Source organism: Carettochelys insculpta, chromosome 17, assembly GCF_033958435.1.
Source record: "Carettochelys insculpta isolate YL-2023 chromosome 17, ASM3395843v1, whole genome shotgun sequence".
In the NCBI taxonomy this organism is placed as follows: domain Eukaryota; kingdom Metazoa; phylum Chordata; order Testudines; family Carettochelyidae; genus Carettochelys; species Carettochelys insculpta.
The window spans coordinates 12,549,357-12,569,180 of NC_134153.1; the positions used below are offsets into that span (position 1 = coordinate 12,549,357).

Below are 19,824 nucleotides of genomic sequence, written 5' to 3' on the forward strand. Positions count from 1 at the left end.
TCTCTCCTCTTGTGTTTGTATCATCTGCAATACTGTCCTCCGTATGTTTAATTGCACCCGGAGGGATTGCATTTGCTCACTAAACATGTCATCACTTTTTTTGCATTCTTGATTTGTGAGAGTCACAGCGCTGGGAGACTAGGGGGAGTGAGCTAAGGACATGCTGTAAAAAAATGGGGGCAGACTGAGAGAGAAGATACGTAGTAGAATGCACAAGCTAATCTTTTACTATGAAAGACCATCTGTGGTACACAATAGACATGAGTTATATATTTAAGCACTGTTGCTACCAGGTCTGTGCTCCTGAAGAACCAGGTCATAGTATTCATGGAAGACCTCACTTCCCTCCCCCAGCATCTGCTTGAATCAAAGCCAATGTAAAAAGCAATGAAAAGGCAAAGGAAGACACACCTAAACCCCTGCAGGTGACAATATTAAGAAAACATCTCTAACCTCGTTTGCATCCAAGATGGGACAGAAAGACATCTCTTTTACCATATGGAATGGAGAGCAGATTCCAAAGCAAGAATTGGTGAACTATGGGCTACAGAAATCAGGAAAGCACTATCTGGTGGGAAATCTCTGCTCTCAATGCTAATAAAACCATCCATGCCTGTCCACACCCAGGTCAGTAGTTACCAGACCAATTTTAGTAATAAATCCTCTATTAGTATCCAAAATACTGAAACTACTTAGTTCCACCCATAAACAGGAATGATTGGTTTCTATTGTCCAAACTAAACAAAACAACTTCAGAATTCTTATCTGTTTACCCATTAGAAAATCTAGTGTTCCTTCCTGAACCATTGTTATTTCCCTACAAAAAGTCATGCTCCTGCTCAACTAAAGTCCCTTGATGCCTGGATCTAAACTCTGCATCTGTTCCATTGTGATTTCATCATCTTCTCACTGATTGTGAGGAGCTATGCTCTTCCTGTCTCCAATGATTTGGACCCCAGTGTCCATCACCATCTGGAATCCTGTTCAGTTCAAGCTTCGCCGAGTGGTGAGATTCTCTCTCTCGCTCTCTCTCCCACCCCAGCCCGCTGGCGTAGCCTCCTGATCCAACCTTCTGTGATCATTTTATGGTTTGCTAGCCCTAATGTAACTTTTGTTTGTTTGGCTTCTCTTGTATGGTTGCTACCTAGAAATAAGTAAATAACTTTCGTGGTTAAGCTGGTTGCTTTTCTCCCCCAATCCACCCTCGCCCTCCCCCCAACCCACTCGCCCAGCTTTTTCATTCACTTTGCAACAACACTCCTTGTACCTAGTGCCTAAAAAGCCTGTGAGTTCTCTCATCGAGTGTTACTAGCAGAATGTTTGTGGCATGAAAGTGGGTACAGGGAGATGCTGAATCTGAGGGGGCATATGAGGGTGGCACCTTAAAGTGCTATTTAAACCTAGCCCACTAAATCCAAGGGAACATGAGTGTCACAACTTGACATTGCTGTGCAATTGAGCTTACTAAGTCCAGGAAAGTAGAAGGCATCAGCTTGTGAGTGCTGATTAACCAGTCCTCTTAGACATGGTCTGATAGTGTGTGTGTGAGAAAGACAGAGAGAGATTCTAGCATGGGAAGAATCCTGTCCTGGGGCACATAGATCCTTCACGATAGTTCCATTGGGAGAGAACTGGCATAATGTAGAACTAAAGCTCCATATGAGAACACAAGTAACACAAAGAGCATACTAACAGAATTATCAACCCCTCCCCCAGGTAACCCTAATAAATGAGCATATCCCAAAGTAATATGCAGATTTGGTAACAGCCCCTGCTAGGCAGCTGTGAGACACAGATCATCACAATGCAGCTGAACTTTGATGGATTGGCAGGCATGGTAAGTGACGGAATAAGGCAGGTTTTTCCCAGAAACTTTGTGAGAAAGATGGAAGAGTTCTTTTATGACTTAACTCCTCCACTGAAGTAAATTTGAGTTCTGAATGAGAAGGTCTGCAGGATTTTAGATTATTTAGTTGTTGACCTAATTTGTTTCAGAGGCCCAGAGCTAATACCGTATCAATGGCAGCTTTGCCATTGACTTCAGTGAATATTGGATCAAATCTATAGTACTCAAAATCAGCTAAGGGCTTTCTATTGCCTGATAAAAACATCAGGTTCATTTTGATTGCATCTGTTGGTGGCCTTTAATTTCTGGGAGGAGACTACATTTGTGAGGGATGGAAAGAATCTGGTATAATTAGTATAAATAGTTCATCAGAGAAGCCTGTGTAACAAAATATTTCATTGCTATTTCTGAAGTTTTCAAAATCAATGTTTCATATAATTTTCTAGGTCATGGCTTATTTATATCATATATTTCCAAACCTGACTCTTGTATTTGATTTTTATTTTCAGCATACCACTATACTACCATTACTTCTTATTGAGTTGGTTACATGTCCACATAAATATCTGTCCAAATTGAAGGGAGTGGTAGGACTTAGCATCTTTGGTACTTCATACCTCACATGGTAAGTGTTCCTTGTTTCTCAGACATACCAGTAACAAGAAGCATAAAGAGTAAAATGCATCTGTGTATTGTTACTATCAATGTTTTTGTCATAATATTTATTGCTTTTCTTGATGTAATTACTATAACGTATCTTTTTCTTCGAGTGTCCCCGTGGGTGCTCCACAATAGGTGTCGGGCTTGCCCGGCGCCGCAGATCGGATCTTCCAAGCAGTTTCTGCTGGACTGCGCATGCGCCGGCGCGCGCCGCTCCCTTGCGCGCTCCTGGCCATGTGCACGATCCGGTCCCCGCCAGTTCCTCTTAACCGCCGTCGGCTGCAGATGGAATCCGAACTAGGCTAAGGCCAAGTAGCGTATTCAATGACTTTAACTGTTTTTCTTTAAAGTTTTTCAAGTACTTAGGCTACTGCAAGTTAGCCGGTTGTTATTTTTGCAAAAAAAAAAAAAAAAACAAAAGCAACAAACAAACTACAAGCGGGACAGCTTCAATCCAGTCCCAGTAACAAGCGCCGGAGGCCAGGAGCATAGGGCCATCAGCCCTCCTGCTGCGGCAGGCCATCGGAAGGGGAAAACAGCACAGAGAAGGTGCTAAGTACCCGTTTAACAACTGAAAGACTCACCAACAATGTCCTCTTCAGGATTTAAAAAATGTGAGTCCTGCCGAGAGGCGATGCCAGCGTCCGATGGGCACAGTCTATGCATAAGGTGCCTTGGGGAGTCCCATGTTGCACAGAAATGCTCCTTCTGTGCTAAATTAACAGCCAGAGCAAGGAGAGACAGGGAGATGCGGCTTAAAATGCTGCTTTTTGATAAGGCCCTCCAGCCAGACGTGCCGGAGCGGCCGCCTCAGGAGGGACCCTCCGGGGCCCATAAAAGGAAAGCTGCCTCCCTCACCCCATCAGCGCAAAAACGGAGGAAAGCCTCCCCAGCCCGATCCCTGCCGGCAGCAACAGCGAGTGGGACGGGAGGAGCGAGCAGCCCCCAGCCGCAGCAACAGCTGATCGGCGGCGGCACGGAGAGCCACGTGGAAGCAGCTCAGCCTCCGATAATCAGCCAGCCGCCCCACACCGCAGGCAGGGCGGCGGCTAAACAAGCGCCGGTACCGGCGGCACCGCAGGCAGCGGCACCAACCCCCGGGGAACCGGCGGTGCAGAGCGCGCAGGCACGCAGCCTGCAGGCACCGAAGGACACTGCACGTGCGGCACCGCCTTCGAGCGTGCCTAGCACAGTGCGGACGGGGCCGGGATCCCCTGTGCGTCAGGGGGCGGAGTTACCTCCTCCAGGGAGGGGGAAGGCTGCACACAAGAGGAGGCATTGCAGCCCCTCTCCGGACAGGGCTGTGGAGTTGCTTTCTCACAGCCCTCCGCTTATGTTGCAGACTCCAACCAGAAGGCAGGGGTCCCCCCTAGCCTACCCGGAGCCCCCTTCTCCATTTTTGCAACCAGCCTCACCCTGGCTGGGACCACCTTCACCCTTCCTGGGGTTTGAACCGCTGGACTATTATGCAAAATTGCTCTCTCCAGTGTCTCGACGATCTCCCTCCCCCAGACGCAGAGGGTATGCACCAAGGGAGTGGTCTAGGTCACCTTCCCAAGAACAGTGCCTATACTGCCATGGTCGCCCCTACCACGCGGGGCATAGACACCATCGGCAATCTACTAGGGAAAGATCCCCACAGACGATCTCGTACCCCCGAGGGCAATTGCGACTGGGGACAGAGACTCAAGCATCTCAGGGGGGACTGGTTATGGAACCCCGAGATTTTCCCTCGCAAACCTCTAGCGAGAGGGTGTACCATCACCAGCAGGAACCGGAAGGGTCCAGAGAGACGTACCCCAGCGGTTCCTCGCTCTCCTCCCCGGACGAGGCTACGGCCCCGGGGGACGTCCATCCTCCGGACGATCTCAAACAGTTTCAAGAGCTGTTTAAGAGGGTGGCCTTCATGCAAGGCATCCAGACAGCAGAGGTGCAAGAGAAACACCATAAGCTCCTCAAAAATTTGAGACCTCCGGCCTCCTCCAGAGTAGCAATACCGCTTGATGAAGCGATTCTAGAGTCCGCCACTACGATATGGCAGACCCCTGCGACTATTCCGCCTGTCCAAAAGAGAGCGGATAAAAAATACTTCGTGCCGGCGAAGGGCATGGAGTTCCTGTTCAGCCACCCACAGCCAAATTCCTTGGTGGTGGAGTCCTCGCAACAAAGATCAAAGACATCTCAATTCAGGACAGGGGGAACAAACAAAGATGCCAAGAAGCTAGAGCTGTTCGGCAGAAAGGTCTACTCCTCCTCCACTTTAACGTTGCGAATGGCAAATTACGCAGCGCACTTAGCGAACCATAATTTTGACAACTATTCCAGGTTAACTTCCCTCATGGACTCGCTTCCAGAGGACAAAAAGCCGGTGCTCAAGGCCATAGTGCAAGAAGGCTACGCGGCCTCGAGGACGGGAGTTCAGATCGCCCTGGACGTTGCGGACACAGCAGCACGTTCCACAGCAACGGCAGTGGTGATGCGAAGGGAGTCCTGGCTCCAGACTTCGGGTATACCGAGGGATCTGCAGGCGAAGATAGTTGACCTTCCCTTCGACTCGCAGAAGCTGTTTGCTGAATCAACTGACTCGGTCCTTCATTCCAGTAAAGATTCAAGAGCCACACTCAGGACCCTGGGGATTTACACCCCTCCATACACAAAGAAAAGGTACTACCCTCAACAAAGACGGTACCAGTACCAGCAACAGCGCCCCCAGTACCACAGGGGTTACGAACAAGGGCGACATCAACAGCACCAGCAGTACAGAACTCCCAGGCGACGTTCACAACAGAGCTGTGCGTCCTCGGGGCGGGGCCAAAGGCCACAAGTTTGACATACAGATCCAGGGCTGCGCCATCACTACCATCGCACAAGGTCATCCGAAGCGACTATTCCACCATCGCCTCCGACCATTCTACGACCAGTGGCAAAGGATCACCACAGACAAATGGGTGCTGGAGATCATAGCCACGGGGTACGCCATCCCCTTCCAGTCGCTCCCACCATCACGACCTCCACCCAAGCCCCACCTCCAGGAGGCCTCCCATGTAGCGAGGCTCAGGCAGGAGGTGGACCATCTCATGCTCATAGGGGCAGTGGAAAGAGTGCCGGAGCAACTGCAAGGGAAAGGGTGCTACTCCAGGTACTTCCTCACGGAGGAAAAGACAGGAGGCTGGAGGCCCATCTTAGACCTTCGTGGCCTCAACCGGTACCTGCGCAAGCAACGTTTTCGGATGACCACAATCGCCTCCATCCTTACAGCACTGGACGATGGAGACTGGTTCGCAGCCCTCGATTTACAAGACGCGTACTTCCACATAACTATCCATCCGGCTCACCGGCGATTCCTCCGGTTCATGGTAGGCAACGAACATTTCCAATACAAGGTCCTACCGTTTGGCCTTTCCTCGGCCCCCAGAGTCTTCACCAAGACCTTGGCAGTGGTGTCAGCCTACCTGTACAGACAGGGGGTATTTATTTTCCCGTATCTGGACGACTGCCTGCTCAAAGGGGCCTCGAAGGGGGAGGTTCTGCGCATGATATGCGTCACAGCAAACACGTTCTCTTCACTCGGCCTGGTTATCAATCTGGCAAAATCAAAAATAGACCCCACACAGGACATAGAGTTCATAGGGGCTCGCATAAACTCGGTTCCAGCGAGAGTATATCTACCAGAGGCTCGCTTTCGGGCCATCGGTTCCCTCGTGCAGGTCATCACCTTCAGCCCTACGGTGCCGGTCTTGACGTGCTTGCAGCTGCTGGGCCACATGGCAGCGGCGACATTCGTAGTACAGAACGCCAGGTTACACATGCGCAGCATGCAGCACTGGCTGGCGAGTGTATACAAACCGGCAGTACACACCGTTCACAGGGTGGTGTCGCCCACAGCCGGGGTGCGCAAATCCCTACAATGGTGGGTAAACCCCAGGAACCTGCTAACAGGGGTACCCTTCCACCAGCCGTAAATATCGGTTTTTCTCACTACAGATGCCTCCCTCATAGGGTGGGGAGCGCACATGGGCGAAGAGGTGACTCAAGGACTGTGGTCACCCACAGAACAGTCACTACACATAAATATACTGGAGCTCAGAGCAGTGTTGAACGCCTGCAGACACTTTCGAGACCACATACAAGGCAAAGTCGTTGGGATCAGTACAGACAATACCTCCACCATGTTTTATATAAACAGGCAAGGAGGAGCTCGATCCCGTGCCTTATGCGCGGAAGCAATCCGCTTATGGAACTGGTGCATCGCCAACAATATAATCTTGAAAGCCTCATACTTGCCGGGTGCGCACAATGTGAAGGCAGACCAGCTGAGCAGGCGTTTGCACTCACACACGAGTGGCAGATCCGTCCTGATCTGCTACGGCCGATTTTCCATGCATGGGGTTTTCCCCAAATAGACCTGTTTGCCACTCAGCACAAGAAGTGCCCACGATTCTGCTCCAGGGCAGGACTGGGATGGGGGTCCCTGGGGGACACGTTCGCAATCCCGTGGAGGGGCCCCCTGCTTTATGCGTTTCCTCCCACAGTGCTGATCCACAAAGTCTTGCAGAAAGCCAGGAGGGAAAGGGCCCGGATGATCCTAATAGTCCCAACGTGGGATCGACAGCAATGGTTCCCCCTACTCCTGCGCATGTCGGACCGTCCACCGATGCCTCTTCCGGTGGCGCCGGATCTGCTCACGCAAGCCCAGGGGTCCATAGTGCACCCGCACCCCCAAAGCCTGCGACTGCAAGCGTGGTTAATCCATGGCTCAGCTCCCTAGAGAGCACATGCACAGTGGAAGTACAGCAAGTCCTAGAAAGTAGCAGGAGGACTTCCACCAGGAAGACCTACAAGCAAAAATGGACTCGCTTCACGGCTTGGTGTTCTACCAAACAGCTGGCCCCCCTTTTGGTGCCTATACCTACAATACTAGAGTATTTACTGGACCTCAAGAGAGGAGGACTCTCGCTATCCTCGTTGAAGGTCCACCTCGCCGCCATCTCGGCGTTCAGACATGAGGAGGAAGGGCACACGGTGTTCTCCCACCCTATGGTTACCAGGTTCCTCAAAGGGTTGGTAAACCTATACCCCCCTCGGAAACCGATTCCACCTTCGTGGAACTTGGACCTAGTGCTTACCACGCTAATGGGACCACCGTTCGAGCCCTTGGCCACGGTTCCCCTCTGCCTCCTTACAATAAAGACGACCTTTCTTCTTGCAATTACGTCAGCTCGTAGGGTGAGCGAGCTCGCGGCAGTCATGGCAACGCCACCCTGCACTGTTTTTTCCAAGGAGGCGGTAACCATACAGCTGCATCCAGCCTTTGTTCCCAAAGTTTCTTCCGAGTTTCACATTAACGAACCTATTGTTCTACCCTCGTTTTATCCAAAGCCTCATAACTCCAACGAAGAGGCGCGCCTACACCTCCTGGACGTGAGGAGGGCGCTAGCCTTCTACGTAGACAGGACCAAGTCCTTCCGGAAAACGGATAGACTCCTAGTCTCCCTCGCTCCCAAATCGAAAGGAGAAGGTCTCTCCTCGCAGAGAATCTCAAAGCACATTGTATCCTGCATAAAAATGTGCTACGAGCTCAAAAAGACTCCTTTATCGGCCACTCCCAGGGCTCATTCCACTAGGGCGGTGGCGGCATCAACAGCCTTTTTCAAGGGCGTTGCGTTAAAAGACATTTGCAGAGCGGCGACCTGGTCATCCTACGACACCTTCGCCAAACATTACGCCCTTCACAGGGTATTCCAAGAGGATACCTGTCTCTCTGCAGCGGTCCTCTCGGGGACAAGCTGCACATAATCCGATTACCCACCTCCTATCTTGGGTTACTGCTGGGTAGTCACCTATTGTGGAGCACCCACGGGGACACTCGAAGAAGAAAGAAAAGTTACTCACCGTAGTAACGGTGGTTCTTCGAGATGTGTCCCCGTGGGTGCTCCACTACCCGCCCATCCTCCCCGCTTCGGATCTCTGTTAGTGTTTTGCAGGGGCACCCGAGGCGGTTGGTCGAGGAACTGGCAGGGACCGGATCGCGCACATGGCCAGGAGCGCGCAAGGGAGTGGCGCGCACCGGCGCATGCGCGGTCCGGCAGAAACTGCTTGGAAGATCCGATCTGCGGCGCCGGGCAAGCCCGACACCTATTGTGGAGCACCCACGGGGACACATCTCGAAGAACCACCGTTACTACGGTGAGTAACTTTTTTTAGTTCTTACACTACAGTATAATAATTTACAAATATCTTACAAGAAAAAATAAAAGTGTAAGCAGCAGTCATATTGTTTTAAACTACAAGTGTGGTCCCATGACCAATCTGATTCTAGCTATCTCCTCCATTTGTGCTTTGAAGAGAGCTGCTGCAGAACACACCTCCATTTCAGATATAGGAGCAATTTTTCATGTGTTGCCTTTATGTGGACTGCCCCCTGTGCCTCAGAATATTTATGAATGGTAGGTTTGACCCAAATAGAGTCTTGAACTACTGAATTCATTCAAAGTCAGTGATCATTTTGAAAACTAGTAATGACAGTGTGAAAAGCAACATGGTGGACTATTTCACTGCTAAAGTTTTCTTTTACCAAAACATCCATGTAAAATATATCTCCAGTATGGTTATTTTCCTTTAATAGACATTCCACAAAAATAGGTTTCAAGTTTTAAATATACACAAATTCCAATATTCTGTTTAAGTGCTTAATCCTCCACAGATTATTTTTGTTGAGTCAAAGATAGAGGTATGTTATTACACGTCTTGCAGTTTTCATTTGTTTTGAGTAAATTCGCTTTAAGAAAAACCTCTGATTTCCCCAAAAATTCTGCAGGCTCTGAAACAAAACTCCTACAAATTTTCCCTCAAATTCCTTGTAACCTTGCTGGGGATGAGTAGTAGTATGTCATAACAGCTTAAATTCAGTCAGTGGCTTTACAAATAGCACCCTCTCTCACATTCACCATATGGTGCTCCACCTCACCCTTTCAACCAGAGGCAATAAAGTCAAATTTCAGGCTCTGTGGTTGATTTTGTGTGTACACTGAGCACTTTACAACAATACAATTGTGGTGTTGCAGGCATACCATTGTAAAGCTTATTTATCAGAATAAAACCACCCCGAGTGAGTAGTAGCTTTGACATTTGGAGAATGTCTCCTGCCAGTGAGGTACTGGCATCCACAGTGGTGCTTTTCATCATTGTATTAATGTTTTAAAACTTGTTGTTCAGTGGGGTGTTTTTCACACCTCGAGTGACAAAAGTTTTAAAAACACATGTGCGATGTAGACATAGCCTTCATGTATGTCTGCACTTCAGTCCCTAAACTAGCTACACTGGCACTAACATGGCCAAAATAGCTACTCACTTGCATTGTTGGAATGCTGCATTGCCACATCTACTGTGCTGTCTTTAGCCATGTTATTTAGATGTGTCCACCTGTGCTGTTATCCCACCTCTGATTGCTTTGTGGGCATACCCTTAGATATGTAAGTCCAAGCCAGTTGATACTATGTAGCTGAAAACCAGCACTTGAAACTCAGAGTTGGAAACTAACTTAAGTACACCAGCCAAGTACATTTTTCCCCAGGATTTGTGCTTTACTCAAGTAATTTATTTCCATTAAACTTGTACTTAAGTAATGTTTTAAGAAAATACTGTACTTTTTACTCACCTGCCATTTCCAAAATGCTTAGTTACTCACTACTGTCATTATCCCACTAGCAGTTCTGCAAGCCAGTATTTGAAGTTGCTAAAGCACAGCTAAATGTGTTGCAATCATCATGCAGTGATAATTTTTTTTTTAAAAATAACCAACAAGTACAGTGACCCTGCCAAAGAAGAACCCTTTCAATAGCTGCATCGACACCTTTTTATTCAAAAACAGTATCTGTGCAGACACTACTAGCCTTAGACCTGGGTGACCAGGGCTACTGCCCAGGGCAGTGTGCTGAGGGGATTGCATATGAAGAGTCTCATATGACTTTACCTGTGGGCCAGCCCGCTAGGTAGGAGGGGGAGTGCAGCATTTCAGCCAGTGGCACGGGAAGCACTTACTATGTCTCAGGTAATTCCTCTGCTCTGGTGGGAGAAGCAGCAAAGTGGGTGCCCAGGGCAGGGGCTCCCCATTCCCCTGGGACAAAGGGCCCCCTGTAGAAGCCCTCTGGCAAGAGGCTGAGGCGCACTCTGCTAGAAGAGGCTGTGGATGGCTGGCTGAGGTTGCTGGGGGTTGAAGAATGTGTGTGTGTGTTCACTCTGTTCTGTCTGTCTGGGTTGGTTTTTTTGTGGGTGGGGAGATATAATGTGTGTGTGTGACTTCCCTCTGTGTTCTGGCTGACTGGGATTTACAGCAGCCCTGCTCTTTGGGTGTGTGTTAGTGTGGAACAGGTCTGGGTCCATCCCCACCCCCTTTTTCTCCTAAGCCCCACAGGGGGACTGAGGGGAAGGATTGGGCTACAAGCTGGAGAGTGGAGTATGACACTTGAGTTTTTGAGCTGGGAATCTTCTAATTGTGCCTCTCCACTACCAGCAGTTGGTCCTCCTGTCTTCCTGCTTCCCTGGCTGGCTTAAAAGTTTTGCTCACTTTTTTGGGTGGGTGGGGGGTGCTGTTGCTGCTGCTGCCACCACCCCAATATTTGGTGGGTGGGGGGATGCAGAGGAAATAACTGTTAGTGAAATCAGGTCTCCCAAGAGTCCCCTGGGGAAGTAAGTCACAGTGGGTATTGTCTGGCTGGATGGCTGAAACATATTTACCTTTCATTCAATTCTTGATGACCTAGCACACCCTCAGGTTTTGTTTATGTTCTCTCTACAAATTGTACTTATCAGTATGCTGAAATCTCTCAGGTTAGGTGGCCTTGTTAAAGTCCCCTGACCTGAGAAATTTTTGAGTGCAGTGTTGTTCTTGCATCAAGATCAAGAATAAGGAATTTTCTTTGCTCCCATCTTAACCTGCAGGCCTTCTTCATGCTCTGAAAGTCGCTGAGTTCCTAGTTTGAGAATCTCAAGAGAAGGTGTGATTGTTGTGACTTGCAGTTCCAGTGAGGCACTTGAACTCAGAGGAACTCAGTGGGAATATAGGTTCTGTCCTGTCCCCACATCCCCTCTGCAATGTTTCACCCCTGCTGTTCTGGCTTATAAAAAGGCTTGTTGGAATGTACTTTTTATCTTTTTTTTTTTTTTTTTTTTTTTTATAATTTTGTATAATAAGGGAAGAAGGATTCGAAAGAGCAGCATCTACACTGGTTTTCTTCTTTCAAAAGAGGCTATTTCGAAATAGGAACGTGCAGTTAAGGTGTCAGATATGCCAATTTGTACCTTATTTGCATTTTCAATTTCCTTATTTGCATACTTTTTTTGAAAGAGGAATGCAAATATAGACACCCTAACAGAAAATGCGTTTGAACTTTGTTGTAAAGCCTTCCATTCATTCTCATAGTTGGTAAGGCTTTCCTTGTTTTCTTCTAGACTCTGATGATGTGCAAGTGTAGACACACCCTTAGTGATTTCTCTTTTTAACTAGTATAATTTTTGTTTTGCTCTGCTTTTCATCTTATTCAGTTTACTTATTCTCCCAATCAACACACTCTTTTTGTGAGAAGCTTCTTTTTTTAATTTCAGACTTCTGACTAGAACAGCAATAGGCAACCTAGGCTGCTAAGTGGGCTACGTGAGTGGTCCTTCTTTGTCTCGGTGGCCAAAAGATTGTCATAACTATGACAGTCCTTGGGATTGTGCTAACCGTTCTTGCACATGTAGAATTTGCGGAGTGTGCCATTTGACCCATAGGAGCACTTTGGTTGCAGCGGGAGTTCACAGGTGTCACAGTCAATGTTGTGTGCAATCAGCATGCATCCCATTTCACATGTCCTTGCCTTACCTGCATGTCACCTTAGTAATACAGATAAGGAAAAAAGTACACAGATGGAAACCAGCAGAATCTGGCAACCATGTGCATAGGCAATGGTAAACAAAATGTTTTGTGGGACACACACACACACAGCCCCAAAAGGCTGCAGCTTGCCTGCCACTGAACTACAGCAATAATGTTGCAGTGCAGTCTGGTGATATTAGTCCCAAGTGTTGATAGCAGATGCTGCTAACTGCAGGCAGAAAAATGAATCTGCTATCCTCTATTTCAAGTAAAAATTCCATTCTAATCAATATATGACTGATAAACCAAAAGACCTAGATGGGCTGACATTTCTGTGTGATCTTGAGTAAGTCACTTCATTGTCTCCTTCATCAAATGGTGGTATTAGTATCTTCCTGAACCAAAGATGGTTGTGAAGTTTAACAAGATATATTAAAACAGTTATTTGAAATGATGCAGCTCTTCATAAGTAATTATTATTTGTCCCTTCCAGAGAGTGCTCTCTTTTATCATACTTCTGTTGCCTTACACAAGAATCAGAGGGGACATAAGGTTCTCAGATTATCTGCTAATAGTCTGCAGTGTAAAAGATGTAGATTTGATCCCCAGGATTTGCTTAGCCCAACAGGCATTGTGAGCAGCTAGGGCCAGATTTTAAAAGGTATTTAGGCACCACCAGCTCCCAGTGAAATCAATGATAGGCATCTAAACATGTTTAAAAATTGTGATTTTACTTCTGGGGTATGAATCCTTAAGTTTGTCCTACAGTGACTTCTAGGACCAGTTATGAGATAAGCAAAGATCAGTCAGTCCTCTGATGAAAGACTGGTTGGTGCCACATAGGGCCTCAAGGGTGGGAGTAAGGAAAACACAAATGATTCAGTGCTCAGCCTAAGATATGGAGGACATATTAAAAATCTTAGCAGATCTTCTAGTATACTGTTTCCAGTTGTGGAACAGCATAAAATATTTAAATAAAAATTACAACAATATGTTCCAAGGGTTGAGGCAGTTCTGTACCTGTTATAATGTCTGTGCTAACTGTAACTATAGAATTCTCTGCTTGTGTGGGTTTGTGTTGCCTCTTTAGGGTCACATTTTCAAAGGCCATCCAGGCAAGACATGTTCATGTAAAGACAGCATTGCTAAATTACCAGTCATAAGAGGAAGCTAGGCTTTCAGCGATGACAGTTTTCATTCAGAAATGCTTTGTTTACTCAAACACAAAATGGGGTTTTGGGCACACAAACCGTTGTATGTGTAATTCTCCATTCAGTTAAGTAGTATTTATCTGTCTAGTGGACAGAAGTTTATGAATCTGCTGTTGCTTACACCTAGACAACATTTACTTAGTTCACATGACAGCTAGAGGCACCTACCTAGAGGTTCATATACTCTGATTTTTGCTGACAGTACAGTTGTGGATATGAGCTTGCACAATTGTGGTCTTGTGTTGCATTAGATGTTGCATAGCTGGCCTTCAGTATTGTTTTTTGTTGGTATTTGGGTTTAAATAGTAGTTGGAATGCACACACACATAAAAGAACATCTGATAGTAGTGCAAGTTAGCACAAATGAAAAATTCTATATTCTTGTGTGCACATCTGATATATACTGTAACTTGTGGTTTGACAGATCATCATAGTTTCATGCCTTTAAGCAATGGCTGAAAAATATTTTGCAAATCTCTGTAATAGGTATTAGAGAATTTGAAACCATTATTACTTTTAATTGTTGTGTAAATGGTAGCAATGATATTACGTTTCATTCATAAAGTCTTTCACCAAGGATCTCAGAACACTTTATAAATATTAATTTATCTTTACCACACTCCATTAAACCCCCTTATGTTGCTTTTACTGTAGGGAAAAGGTTTAAATCATAACAAAGGTAAATGAAAACAAAGCTATTTAATTTTAATTTTTTAAAAAATTAAAATATCTGAACATTTATATTGTGGAAAAATTATGTTGTTTCAAAATTTAACTAATTTACCAAGCACTGTTCCTTTTAAATGCAGACGTACAACTGACAGAACTGAAATATTCATATGGCTTGAGAAATGAAACAAATTTGTAATCTTCAGGCAAACTAAAATGTAGATATATCTAGTTATCTTTCTTAATACTGTTTGTCTTTCATTGCTTTAGGATACTATGGGTAAATTATGCATCAGGGATTTGGGCATACCCAATTCTAGAAGTGCTAGGCATACCTGGAAAGGCGGTACTTTTTAGCTTGTCCTACCTTTTAATGATAGGATTCTACGTACTTGGAGAGCATCTAACAAAGTTATTATGGGGTAAGCAATGCAGCGAATTTTCATTGTTACAGGATTGTAATTGGGATAAGCACAGTAAATGTATGTTAACAAAGAAATATCCTGCTTAACTCTTTCCCCCTACAACATTTGTCAGCACATAGCTTCCTCATCATCCAACTTTTCATAGAACATACATATATTGAATGATTGATTTGTATTTAAAAATGAACTTCACATGTAAATGTCCGCTATGTCAGTGGAATTTTCATCTCTAGAAATCTAGGCTGAAGTCAAGCTTGAGTTTAAAGAAAGAATGAGTTTAGAAGTTTCAGTTTAGACTCTAGGAGATACAGAGCCATTAGATAGTTTGAAATAGTTATTTAGCAATAGAAATCTATGCTTAAATCAGTTCCACAATTGGAAATGCATGCCAGGACTGAAATGTACACAGTACTTAATTTTAATTTGTTCCTTTCTTGCAGGTGACTTTCGAAAACATAAGAAGTAAGCGTAGAGAGGAAGATGAAAAATAGATCACAAAAAGTGCAAGTTCATTTAGGAACGTATTGCATTTTTAAATCAAGATGCCAGCTTGCACAGTTTTGAAATATGCTCAGTCATCTGTCAGATACATTGTTCGAAGCAATAAAAATTTTTCTGTACCAATAAGCAGTCATGCAATGTAAAAGGAAAAAAGCCAGATTTTTTTCAGTGTGCGTGCATTCCAACTACAATCAAGATTTTAATGGTTCTAACAAACTCCCATTGCAGTTATGTAGAAAAAATGGTTTATATATTCTTCCTTGTTTTGCTGTGTGTTCACATATATATGCATATTCAGGTCATGAGAATGCTTTGCATTTTTTACCAAAGAGGATATGGTTCGGTTAATATTGGGGTTTCAGTGCTCAAGCTTAACATTTTCTCCAAGGGTCAGTTCAAGCCCTAAATATCACATGATGTCAGTTTGTTAGAAGAGTCTTGTACAGGTTAAACCTCTCTAGTCCAGCACTCTCGGGATCTGACCAGTACCAAATGAGAGAATTTGCTGGACCATGAGAGGTCAATATTGTCTAGCAGCATTAAATACTTCTATTGTTTACTGGGCTCTTAGAAGACATTTGAGGTAAATTACAGCTAAATAACAGACAGAACACTGAGGGTCAGGACTAGCGGCTGTAAACCCAACTTTATGGGACCACGGAAAACTTGGCCACACCCATGATAACTAGTTGTCCAGCTAACTAAAATCATGCCAGATTACGGATGTTGCCATATGAGAGAGTGACAGACTAGCAAGGTTCAACCTGTATTAAATAATATTCTAGGGGGCTTAACCATCAGCCTTATCATTCATCTGTCACTTTAATGATTGTTGATTTCAAGACCGAAAAGATATTACCCTATTATCTAATGAACCCCTATAAATAGTGTCCAAAGAATACATAGCAGAGCTCAGGAGCAGATGGTTTCAGAAGTGGTCTTTGAGCTTTTCAGAGGCTAGCTGTGATGTGCATCAATCTAGTTCCCTGGTTTTAGTGAGAGCATCCCAGTGTTGTTCTAACCTGTATGGATTGCCAACAGCTCTAAAGGGGTAGCAGAGGATTACTGGGATAGTAACAGCGGATCCCTGGGATGCAGGAAAGCCTGGGCTACACTTCCTGTCATATAAAATGTTTCTGTGACAGTAGGGTTCAGCTGGTAATAAGGGATCCAGCTCCCCAACTTAGACTCTTCAGAATTCTAATGTCTGGTATTAAATTTCATGTTATTAAATCAATCTTGCAAAGTTTAATTGTACCTTATGATAGTATGATCAAAGTCTCATAGTCAGATGTGGTTTACAAATCAGTAAAACCCAATTAGATGCTTTGAATTTTACTAGAGAGAGATTGTGTTTTGTTATGTAATCAATACAAAACGATACAAATCAATCCAAAGAGTGCTTAATATTTTTAAAATGCTGAATATAAATAACCTGAGTTTGGGATTTGTATTGATGAGTTTTTATGTGAATAATATCCAGATATTGAGATCTAAGAAAAAGCTCTGTAGTCCTACCTAACCAGATAACTTACTGAGATTTTGTATTACTTACTTCTGAGGGTTAGAACTGTTGATATTGGGTATAATAGTTACAAGAAAATAATGTTTTGCCTGTGTAGCTGGGGTGAGATCTGATTTTGTGCACCTGCCACCATGGTAATTTCTAATAATTCTTTTAAAATTATGAGTCTCCACAAGCTTTTTATATTGTTCTACGATACCAGACAATAGAGTATAAATGCCAAAATATTGTTATTCTACTTAAAATTGCATAAACTTATTTGATATGTGTATTCTTTTTTGAGTGCTTACTCATATCTATTTGAATTAGGTGTGTGTACACACATATGCACAACTGTCAGAAAGGTTTTCCCTAGCAACTACCAGCCAGATTGCCTTGGGAGCTCCCTGAAGTGGCACCTACATGAAGCTTCTGTATGACTCAGCTGACCTGCCACTTCCTTACTGCCTTTCCTGCTGCCCACAAAGCTGTTCCTATTGTGTGGCTAAGTACCTGTTGCTGTGCCACAGTTCCCTAGCTTTTCTGTGCAAATAGTTTTAAATAGATGTGATTAGCTGGGCTTATTGCTCAATTTGGCAAAGTCCTCACTGACCCCTGCTCAGTGTATGGAGTTCATCAGGGCTGTTCTCGATGTCACTTAAGCCAGGGTGTTCCTCCTCAGTCAGCGCTACCAGGCTTTTGTCCAGCTCCTGCACTCCGTCTCTAAATTTCTCATCACCATCATCTGCATGTGCCTTCAGCTGCTGGGATACGTGGCAGCTTGCACATATACGGTTCCATTTGCCAGGCTTCAGCTTCGCCTTCTCCAGACATGGTTGCCAAGGCATACCGTCCTGGCCAGGACAGACTGGACATGGTTTTGACCCTGCCTCACCACGTCTCCAATGCTCACCTTTGGTGGCTGTGCCTGCAGAACGTTCTCATGGACATTCCCTTTCATGCTCCTCAGCCCACTGTGTCCCTGGTCACAGATGCATCAGCTTTAAGCGGGGTGCCCATTTGGCACTTGTGCTCACCATGCAGACTTTGTGGAACAGTGGTAGGAATTGTCTCTGCACAGCAACATGTGTGAGCTTCAGGCTGTTCATCTTGCTTGTCTGGTGTTTCTGACTCATCTCTATGGCTCCTGCATGGTGCTCCATAAGTACAAGGTCCAACTCTCCCTTCACTTGGCTTTCCTGATGAAAGTGGTCTCCGGGTTCAGTCAGGACATTTTCCTGCCTGTTTGCTATCCTAAACCTCATAGCTCCCAGTAGAAGAGTGCTTGCCTTCTGTATGAACTGGGCCAAGCCAGTCCATAAGACTGTGCAGCTCTTTGTGGCCATTGCTGAACACATGAAGGGACTCCCGCTTTTGTCGCAGCACATCTCTTGCTCGATTGTGTCCTGTATACAAGTGTGTTATGACATCACTAAAGTTTTCCTGCTGCCTGTGACGGTGCACTCTACGCAAGGTCAGGCCTCCTCAAGTGCCTTCCTGGTGCATGTGCCTCTTCAGAAAATTTGTGGTGCTGTTATGTGATCCTCTGTCACTGTGCCATTGTGCAGTGTTCTAGATGCGAAGCAGCCTTTGGGGCTGCTATCCTGGAGTAAGCTATGCATTGACTCCAACCCCACCTAGGGTTGCTAGGGAAAAATTTCCAACAGCCGTGCATGCCTGCGCACACCTAACATGAATTGATAAGAGCAACATATCTCAAAGGACAACAGTTACAATGGCAAGTAACTATTTCTTTCCTGATGACCAGTTTGGGAACTCCCGCCAGTCTATGGTCTAAATCCAAACACACAAGGATCTTAATCTTCCTGACACATCTTGCACCTTGCTCGTGTCTGACAGTCAGCCCACATCTATACGCTGTATAGGTCACAACAGCAGATTATCAATATGAATCTAGAGGGAGATTACTAAAGAGACAAACTCACTCAAATCAGTCCCCCAAATTCCTAGCTTGCCTGTTGTCTTGTGTGGGGTAGACATACTTAAAGTACACCTACTATATCAGGCTCCACAGGCAAGTCTGGGACATCTGGGACATAAGCATGAGCTGTGGCTCCCAGCAACTCATTGGCTGTAGGGAAGCATCTGGACTGAAATGCTTTTATATATCCCTATTGAAGGAGACTTTTAGTTACCTTCAGGATTAGGTGGAAACTAAGTCAGTGTTTTGAGAATATGGCACTTAAATGTAGACTTACACACGTTGTGAATCTAGCCCCTATTTATACAGTCCTGGGTACTTAACCTGGAGCTAACACTTCCATTGAGAGGAAGGGGCATAGGAATCAGACATTGCAGTGCTAACTATTGCAGTGCCTAAAGTCCCTATGTGAAACTAACACTAAGAGTTTACTGGAATTCATAACAGAAATGTCCATAGTAAACGTTTATAAAATAACACCACATGAGCCGTTGTGCTTCCAGACTTAAGCCCTCATTTTAACTATTTGGGTTAAGAGGAGACTTTTCCTGTGAGCAGGTTATTCTTGAGCTGCATACTGTAGGAGTTCTTGCACCTTCTTCTTAAGCCGCTAGTAATAGCCTCTGTTGGAGACAAAATATTGGACTGGTTGCACCATTGGTCTTATTTGGTATTCTTATGTTCCTTCACACAAGGAAGAATTTACTTTGGTGGTAACCTCAGCTATAAATCTCCTGGCTATTCTATGCACAGTGTTTTTAATAACTTTGTTACTAATAGTTTAATGGTAATACAAGATCAGACTTAATCTGTTTTAATTATGTTTCATCTGAGATTGTGTAAATAGAGAAAACTGTGGATGGTTGTGATTGTGGTTTTCAGTGTTTGTTTGTTTATAAAAGCTGTACAGTTTGTATATTTTACCCTTAAGCATGGTAAAAATAAACTTGTAAAATAGCCCTCTAGAGATACTTGGTAGGGATAACAATGTTCCACAAAATTAAAACCAAAAATTGTTTTTTATCTGTGTCATAATAAGGTATCAAAAATTGTGAAATAGCCGCTCTTATTTTGTGGAGCAAGAGTTTTGTTATTGCGGAATAAAAAAGGAGGTTCAACACTTAAGTTCAGCATAGGTAGGCTTGATCTTTGGATCTGTCTGATCTGTACTGGGTACGGGACCTAGAGAGGATTAGAGAACAAAGATTGC

General features: G+C 45.0%; 1 protein-coding gene across 1 annotated transcript in view; it reads left to right on the top strand.

Moving 5' to 3' along the window:
- Positions 1 to 19,561, top strand: part of LOC142022384 (androgen-induced gene 1 protein-like) — a 35,186-nt gene extending 15,625 nt beyond the window's left edge. The window contains exons 4-6 of the mRNA XM_075012158.1: positions 2,356 to 2,471; positions 14,513 to 14,664; positions 15,108 to 19,561. Coding sequence (XP_074868259.1) covers positions 2,356 to 2,471; positions 14,513 to 14,664; positions 15,108 to 15,133 — 294 coding nt within the window. The 3' untranslated portion in view covers positions 15,134 to 19,561. The remainder of the gene's footprint in view (positions 1 to 2,355; positions 2,472 to 14,512; positions 14,665 to 15,107) is intronic.
- The last annotated feature ends 263 nt before the right edge of the window (positions 19,562 to 19,824 follow it).